Source organism: Lytechinus pictus, chromosome 2 (assembly GCF_037042905.1).
Source record: "Lytechinus pictus isolate F3 Inbred chromosome 2, Lp3.0, whole genome shotgun sequence".
In the NCBI taxonomy this organism is placed as follows: domain Eukaryota; kingdom Metazoa; phylum Echinodermata; class Echinoidea; order Temnopleuroida; family Toxopneustidae; genus Lytechinus; species Lytechinus pictus.
In genome coordinates, this window is record NC_087246.1 from 9,435,437 (window position 1) to 9,445,307 (window position 9,871).

Sequence of the window (9,871 nt, forward strand, 5' to 3'; positions counted from 1 at the left end):
GGGGGGTTAAAACATATTTTCATAAAATTCTCAAACCGGAAGTAGTATTTTACACACCGGAAGTGATTAAATCTGTCCCCAAAACCTTTGATACTGCCTTTAAAAAAATCAGAAATTCCCCAGATTTTTTTTGGCTGAAGCCCCAGATATTCCATGTAGCAAAGTGGACTACCACCCTCTGTTGGCCAAATAGGGAGAGCTACTGTATTGCACAATATGGCAGCGACTTCAAGTTACATACACTATGTGACAGACATGGCACGTTACAAATTTCCATTATTATTAGTATTATAGCCCTTTCTTTATCATGATATTATACAAAATTGAGGGTTTTTTAAATGAAAAATGTAATAACTTGAGTTCTAATCATTGGATTTGCATGAAATTTTGTAGAATTGTGTATCTTGAAGAGTACAACAAAATAATGATAGTTTTTGTGCATGGTACCCCCACAGGTGGAGTTGTGTATAAAATTCCATTCTGAATTTCTCATTATCTGACTGCTTGTTTAATCCATAATTTTTACAATTCTACTCTGAATATTTCTTAAAGCCATCATAAATTCATCACAAAGAAGTCAGAGAATTAAATTAATCCATCAAAACTTAAATTACACTCTATGTTGTGAAGTTATAACCATAGAAAGTTCATATAGAGAAAAATCTTGATTTTTAAAGTCATGACTTTGAATGACCATATTTTGCTTATGCCTAAAGCTTATATGCCACAGTGCAAATTTTTGTGTAGATCAGCTCATAAGCTTTCCAAAAATATATAGTTTGTTGGGGTACAGGTACTTAGTAAGAATCCTATGCTTGATTATATACCCGTAGTCGTTTCCGCACGGTAATAGGGCACCTGTCACCTTAAGTTACAGTATGCATGCACATGAAAAGAAATTAAGCTAATCAGTTCACAAATGAAACATTAAACATTTATGCTCATGAATAGGTATCTGTTTAGGCATTTTGATGTTCAGCAATATATATCATATATATATATATATATATATATATATATATATATTCTTGTTAGTAAAATAGGCATATACTCAACAATTTGATGATAAAAGTAACTACTTTACTAACAAGAATATATATATATATATGATGTATATTGCTGAACATCAAAATGCCTAAACAGATACCTGTTCATGAGCATAAATGTTTAATGTTTCATTTGTGAACTGATGAGCTTAATTTCTTTTCATGTGTTTGCATACTGTAACTTAAGATTGGAAGAAATCATGTAACTGGTAAACACTTTTACTAACATGAATATCAGTATGTGGGACTAGAGTGAAATTTCATGGTATCTTTGGAAGAGTTTTAAAAGGTGAAGAAATAAAATATCATCAATGGTTTTAACATATTTTGTCAATATCATACAAGTAATTAACATACATGAAAATCAAGTTAAAAAATTATTTGTCCGGGGGTCAAACTCAAGGTCAAAGTTAAGGTCAGAGGTCACGACCTTACAAATCGCTCCAATACATTATTTGATGCATGTTTTGGATTCCTCTCTGAATTTCCTAATAAATGGTACCAGTTTCATGAAAATTGGTCAACACGTTACGACACAGTGGCCATTGAAAGTTGAAGGTCACGCCCATTTTTGTCAAAACAAGGAGAAAAGGGCGGGCCGTAGCGCGAGAACCGAAGGACCAATTGGACTTATTTTTTTGTTTTGTACGTGGGCCATGGTGAATTTCATGTGTACCAAATTACAAAGCATTCTGAGACGGTCGGGTGCAACCACTGGGTGAATCCAGATGGAATGACCCGATGGTAATTCAACAAATACCCCCAATTTGGCCAAAGTTCATTGACCCTAAATGACCTTTGACCTGAAACTTACACAGGATGTTCAGTGATACTTTATTACTATTATGTTCAAGTTTCATGAATCAGATCCATAAACTTTCAAAGTTATGATGGTAATTCAACAGATACCCCCAATTTGGCCAAAGTTCATTGACCCTAAATGACCTTTGACCTTGGTCATGTGACGTAAAAACTCACGCAGGATGTGCAGTAATACTTGATTAATCTTATGTCCAAATATCATGAATGAGGTCCATATATTTTCTAAGTTATGATGACATTTCAAAAACTTAACCTTAGGTTAAGATTTTGATGTTGATTCCCCCAACATGGTCTATAGAAGTTCATTGACCCTAAATGACCTTTGTCCTTGGTCATGTGACCTGAAACTCAGGCAGAATGTTCAGTAATACTTAATAAACCTTATGGCCAAGTTTCATGAACTAGGTCCATATACTTTCTAAGTTATGCTGTCATTTCAAAAACTAAACCTTCGGTTAAGATTTGGTGTTGATATTTTCTTGGAATATGCACAGTATCAAAAGAAAGATTAGAGGGCCATCGTTCAAGATAATGTAATTTAGACCTAAAAAAAAATCTAGACAAAACACTTTTATAGGTCTATAGATCTAGGCCTGACTTGGGTGACATAATTACACATGCGGCATGCGGGCTCGCACTAATCTAATGCACTACCGTTGGTGAATGGAGATGATAGTAAAATGTCAGAAACTGTTAAATAAATCCCCAGAAACGACGGTTATTCTTGTCTACATACTACTAGGACCCTAGGCCCTATATCATTTCAGCCTGGAGCGGTATTCTAAAAGCACAATCAACGCTCAAATAGTGGTCAATTATCATTTTGGTATTCTGAAAAGTCACGTAAGTGTCCCTTTCCTTATTTGGCACTGCGTGCACTTGCAATAGTACGCATTATGACCGCACAAAGACTTAATTGAATAGTTACGAGAGTTTTGGTAAATTCTGAAGTCTCATAGCGCTCAATTAGCGGACTTTCCAATGGGGAAAGATAATGGTGATAAAAGGTCCATTTAGTCTCATCATCTCTTGCTAATTGTGGCTTTCATTTCTTATAAAGGGACAGGTTTCTTCTGCATTCCCTATAATAATCTAATATATTTTCTTCTATTATATTATGTTATTTTATTTTCTTATATGAAAATAGTTCAATTCAATTTGGTTCACAACTGTGACTAAAAGAAGGTGTATTGAAGAGAATTGAGGAGAAAGATATAACAAGGGAATAGAATGAAGGGAAAGAAAGTAATATAGAAACAAGCAAAATAAGGAATAGGGAATTTGGTAATGAAGAAATGAGAAAAGAGGGGGGGGGGAGGAAACAGACATTGTATGCATAGACAAAATTAGACTTATTTTTCTAGATATTCTTTTATTATAAAACATGACACAGTATTAATTTTTTTTCCACATTTGACAATAAGGAGACTACCAAATCACGGTAGGTGAGGCAATATTTAGGGATGAATCAAACTTTGTTTCTGACAACAAAAATAAAACAAAATAGAATTTAAATGATTATTCTCTAGTTGAATAAAATACCCCCCCCCCCAAAAAAAAAAAAAAAGAATAGTGAGTGATGCCATCGTTTAACTCACCTATAAAATCTGAAATGTCAACAACAAAAATTATATCAGATTTTGATAAAGAATTTCAGCTTTATACGCGTGTCTCATTTAAAAAATCTTTTTATTCAAATCACTATTTAGTTGGAGAAGATTTCCCCTATAATAAAATGGAAATTATGTTATTTTTTTAATAAGCAGGAATTAATGTTATCGGCCTAATAAAAAGAGTGTCCCCAAGACAAAGGCAAATAAAATATTATTTAAAAAAACACTGCAAATGTGTTCACACAGGTGGATGGGTTCAAAATTGAAAAAAAAATAAGAAAAGCAACAAAGGTACAAGAAAATGAGAAAAAGGGACAAGACAATAGAAATTCCACAGCATAAACGAACATCTAAACATCTCTGATGCAAAAACTTTTAGCATTACTTTTCAACAAAAATTCTTTGTATCAAGCTTGCGGCGCAGTGCAGCTGCAGCAGCTGGGCGCTGCGCTGCAAGCCAGCAAAGTGAAGAGACACTAGCAATGCGCATTTGATTGGCCAATTCTGTTCAGTAGGGGTGTGGTCTAAAGGGAGTTGATTGAGCGCTAATAGTAATACAGTTTTCAGAATACGAATTTGGAGGTCCATTAGCGCTCCATTAAATGGGGAACTTATGAGGAAAGTTATAGGAGACTTTTCAGAATACTCACAGCAGGGTTGGCACTTTTTCTTCTTTTTTTTTAATAAAAAAAATTGGATTTGATTTAAATCAGATTTTTTTATTTTTTTAAATAATATTTTCTAAAACAAAGTGGGAAGACCAAAAATACAACCCTTACACTGAAATCATTTTCAAGATCATACATTTTACAACTAAAATTATTATTATCTTCTATTCTATTTCATTATTAAATCCAGTTGAAATAGAATTTATATAGAATATGTAAGTCATGACGAAGATGCTGTTTCTGCATCCTCTCGTGTAGGGTATTCAGCTCCTACTGACTGGTTTGGTCCAAGTTGAGGAACTGCCTTGGTACAGCCAATTCTGCAAAGGTAGTGTTCCTATTCAAACATGAAATAAGGGTCAGTTTCATTGGAAGAATTTCATGACTCAGAGACTCACATTCTCGAAAGAGAAACATTCTTGATTTTCAAGCCAAGGACTGAAAATCATGTGTTTAACAAAGAAAACTCAATTTTTTTTGTTTGTTTAAACCTCCTTTGGTATTTGAGCCATGGTTGGAACCATTCTTTAAATCAATGATTTGCAAAGCTGTGACTTATTGGGAAAAGTTGCAATTTTATTTGAATTATTTCTTTTAGTACAATAAACCTGGAGTTGTACATGTACATGTTTCAATGGAAGTGATTTAAATCAATTATTCTTTTTTTCAAATCATAGTGAAAGTGAAGTAGGGGGCTTTAAGTCAGGATTTATTCATATTTGATGATATAAAGTTGATAAAATCTTTCTATTTTTAGATAATAAAAATAAAACTGCCACAAATAAAAAAATTGTCAATCATTTGTATGTTTTAATGAGAGTGATTTAAATCAATTATAAAAAAAAATCATAGAGAAAGTGGAGGCCTAAGTTTAAACCTTTTATAGCAATAGGATACATTGCAATATCAACCTGGTTTTATTGACATGATTTCAATAGTTTTTAGTAAATATGAAGCATTTATTTGTTTTGATGTTACTCTTACCAAGCTCTCTTTATCTTCCTTCTTCAGTTTGCTGTCAGCTTGTAACACTAACAGATACTCTGTTATTCAAAATTCATATGAAAACGTATCTTTCATGTCCTCAATGAACTGATAATGTAATTTAACCTCAAATGCACTGGATGGATGGATTACGTCATACTGCACAGATGAAGAAGATGATGTAAAATTGATAACATAACATCTTTCTAGTGCTGCCACCAAACGGATATCCGAACAGTTTCCACCCGCGTGGACAGATTACGGTTTTCATTTTTCAGGTTCGGGTATCTGTGGACACTGATTCACCACTTTCCTGTCACAAAAACTCATTAAATTTAGTAAGACTCACCAACAAAATCTATAAATTTTAGTCGCCAATATAATCACCAATATCAATTAATCTTCTTCGGTAATATATTCCCGCCAAAAACCATCGTTTTTATCAGTTTTGAAACATGACCTTATATCAGTTTTGGAGCATGACCGTCCGTGAATGGAGTAAAGTTCCGTTCTGACAACGATGGCGATTTTACTATGGTGTCGCTTAAGATCGTTTTTCTTTCCCGTATTATGTTTTGATGATTTCAAATGCGTAACTCATCGTATATTTTCTTACCTCGACTTTCAATGCGAGTGAAGAATGAAGATAATTTGAAACCATTTAAGCGTCAAATAAATGTTGATCGGGTTACTCGGGTGTGTCATGTTGTTTCTTGTAATTTATTCATCAAATGCAAAATGAATTCTACTTTTTCTCACAGCAACTTTGGTTACCAATGAAGATGATTATTTTTGAAACTATGAAAAGTTGAAAATTTGAATGAATGTTGATTGCGTGTGTCATGTTGTTTCTTGTAATTTATTCATCAAATGCAAAATGAATTCTACTTTTTCTCATTATGAAGATGATTATTTTTGAAACTATGAAAAGTTGAAAACGTCGAATGAATGTTGATTGCGTGTGTCATGTTGTTTCTCGTAATTTATTCATCAAATAATGCAAAATGAATTCTACTTTTCTCACAGCAACTTTGGTTACAAATGAAGATGATTATTTTTGAAACTATGAAAAGTTGAAAACGTCAAATAAATGTTGATTGCGTGTGTCATGTTGTTTTTGTGATTTATTCATCAAATACAAAATGAATTCTACTTTTTCTCACGGCAACTTTCGTTACAAATGAAGATGATTATTTTTGAAACTTTGAAAACGTCGAATGAATGTTGGCTGCGTGTGTCATGTTGTTTTTTGTAATTTATTTAAATTGAAATGCGTAACGACATATTCATTTTCAGTCCTTTTTTCTCACATCAACTTTCGATATGAATGAAGAATGAAGATAATTTTGAAATCATGTAAGCGTCAAATACATGTTGATTGGCCATTTTATTTTGTTTCTTTTGATTTATTTATCAAATCCGAAATAATGAATCATCCCTTTTCTTTCTTGAACTGTCATTAATAATGATAATGATTAATTAGAATGAAACTGTCCATTATCTAGATGTCAATTGTATTTGTGTTATTGCAAATTTTAAATTGTTCACGTATGTTTATATTTTGATAACTTGTTCGTAGAAACTTATATATCAGGATCAAAACTTTATTCTGGTAGAATTATTGAATTATGAAAGAATGATAATTGTCAATTGAAAATCTCTTTCATGAATTAATATTTAATATATAAATTACAAAACACACATTTTCCTTTATTTCAGTTTAAATGGCATATCCACTATAAATTTTGATATCCATCATCACGTAAACAACAATTATTTAAAAGGCGGTATCGTGCCAGAAAGGTTTATGATGTGCGCCCGCCGAGTATGTGGTCGGTTGTGAATCGACGTGTTTTGCAGTAAAACTTACTGGTGATGAATGTAAGTGATTAGTTACTGTTACTGTGATTAAATCTTGTCTTGAATCTTTGTTAGAAGTGTGATTATGTTTCAGAAGTTGAGAAATGAGAAGCTTGGCTATAATTTGGGGAATGGGGAGAAACCTGACATGAAAATGAAAATATTCCAAGTACGATCCCATTTGAAGGTGTAGCGAGTAAAATGTGACCAAATATATATCGGACGATTCGCTCCAGACACGTCCAGACAGGACAGCACGTGCGTGAGCTGAATGATGTAGGCCTGTCTGGTTTTAGACTTTTAGTAATAGTAGACTCGCACTTACACTCGCCTCGGTCAAATTCATTGCATCTTATTTCATTCGATCGGAACTAAAAAATAAACACACATACTCTCGCAACCCTTAAATGGGATCGTAACTAGGCCCGATTTGTATAACTCAAATAATAGTCATTTACTAATACTAGCTTACACAGTCATTAGATCTACATTTGAAGCCGTAGGCGTAGCCTGAGTAGCCTCACGCTCACTCACATTAGTCAAATCCGATTGCAAAACAGATTCAACCCAAAAATTCAGCTCCTCGTAATTTCGTGGTTTTCAGAAATATTTTAATTAGCGCACGCTAGGTATAGGTTCAAAACTCAAATATAACTGAAAATCTTAAAATAACTCAAATAAGTGCAAATGGATATTATTTTTTATATTTCAGGGTAAAATTTCGGATACCCGTCCGCCGTCCGGTTTTCAGAGTCGGGTATCCGAATATTGAAATATCCGTTTCAAGTCAGGCCTACATCTTTCTATTTTGAATAAAAAAAACTGTCAATCATTTGTCCACGTTTCAACTTTCATGACAATGCCAATGGAACCTTGGAAGTTAATTAAATCAATGATTTTTTTTCAAATCATAGTTAGTGATTTAAATCGTGATTAAAAAAAAAAGAATCATGATTTTAATCAACGTGATTTAAATCAGCCAACCTTGATTCAAAGTCCCATCCTTTCATTTTGATGTGATGCATAATACGCAGTCTCTTCTGAAGTTCTGGCGAACAGTCAGTGGCCCTGCCAGACAGCGCCCAGGCCAGGCAGGCTAGGCCCTAGACAGGAATAACCGTCGTTTCTGGGGATTTATTCAACAATTTCTGACATTTTACTGTAATCCCCATTTACCGACGGTAGGGTGTACGTCTGGGCTCGCATGTGTTCTCATTCCCTCCCTTTTGTCAATTCACAGTCCAAAGTTTGATGTAATTTTACACATCGAATTTACAATCTAAGGATGTATAAACAACAAACTTTTAAAATTTGATATTCCATTAACAAAATACTTTAAACGATATAGATGAAAAGGCATGAAAATTATACTTTACCGATGTTTAATTGGGTTGAACACGATAAAAATGGTCAAAATGGCAGCCAAACTATAAAATATTTACAAACGAACGTCAACAATCACGAATGTGATATCGATATTGCTTTCGATATTATACGATCTGCTCCATATGCGAACGAAACCGAAGATAAACGATACTAGTTATACTAGTACTAGTACTAGTTATAATCGCGATATATCGATTCGAGACATTAAGTTAATAACGATAATGACGTCATTCAAGATGGCAACTTGCAAGAAAAACCGTCAGGTCAGGTGAAAATGTCTTAGATGACAGATTTCTCAATCATCCAGAGGATTTTTTTCAATAACTCCGGCCCAAGGTATGCAATTACTTAAGTTATTTATATTTCCCTGATAATGGAAACCATGAAACTTTCAATTTTGCTTAAAAAACAGTTTTAAATCGCGATCTATAAATCGCGATCTATAATATAAAACGCTAGTTCACTATACGTTGGCTGTAGGTACGGGGCCCCATCCCCTTCAGTCTATGTATGGTGAGTGGAGCCAACGTAGTTCAGCGGAACAACCAAAATACAGAGACTGAAGCTTTTGGTCTAGCTAGGCCCCAGCACTGATGCGGGTCGCGGCGCGGTCAGGCATCATCAGGCATGTGTCAGGCGCAAACTAATTGCGATGTTTTTAGATCTACTCATCTCGCCAGTTCTCCGTAGCCCTACATCATGACATTAGACCTAATTGATTATAGACTCAAAGAACATTTTTTGTATTTTTCAATATTACTTACGCGTTTGGACAGGAAATGCCGTTCTACTTGCAATTATTTGTAAAATGTTAGGACACTTGCAGGAAATTCGTGTGATCATGGAGGCTGCCATTTTGAGTTGCCTGTTTGCAGAGCTAATACCGGTAATCCGGAAAAAATCCATGCCGCCGATAGGCACAAAAATAGAAGAAAGATGTATTTCTTTCTTTCAGAAATTCAGGGTTCACAGATAATTATCCTACGGTATGTGGGTTCTTTTCATTTCAAATAGAATCAGGGTTGGCGATCCTGTATCAGATGATGATCATGGGGGGGGGGGGGGCAAGGGGCGCAGTGCCCCAGTGCCCCCATCCCACTTTTTGTGGTTAAAATGTCCCCTTTTCAAAACCACCTTTGTGAATTCGGGCAGGCCTAGTGATTTGACCAAGCAGCTAGTCTGCTCCCCCTAGCCCCCAAATATTTTCTAATATTTTATGCGAAGGAGCGCAGTAAAAAAAAATCACATATTCAAAATACTTGAGAATTATTTCATAACACACCCATCAGGCTCTGATTGTTTTTTTTTTAAATAATAATCGCGAAGTGATTTCACTTCATGATAAGAGGGACAAAAATTAAGAAGGGGATACAGCTATTTACTCTTTCCATGCAGGCTTTTCATTATACGGGAGTGAACCAAAATGAAAGAGCGAAAATTCCTTATAAGAGCGATATTTTTTAAATCTTCATAGAGATAAGACCTTTAAAGG

At 34.2% G+C, this 9,871-nt stretch overlaps 1 protein-coding gene across 1 annotated transcript in view; it reads right to left on the reverse strand.

The window, feature by feature from the left end:
- Window positions 1-9,371, reverse strand: part of LOC129254854 (large ribosomal subunit protein mL44-like) — a 32,333-nt gene extending 22,962 nt beyond the window's left edge. Inside the window, exon 1 of the mRNA XM_054893389.2 lies at window positions 9,144-9,371. Coding sequence (XP_054749364.2) covers window positions 9,144-9,285 — 142 coding nt within the window. The 5' untranslated portion in view covers window positions 9,286-9,371. The remainder of the gene's footprint in view (window positions 1-9,143) is intronic.
- Window positions 9,372-9,871: the final 500 nt, after the last annotated feature.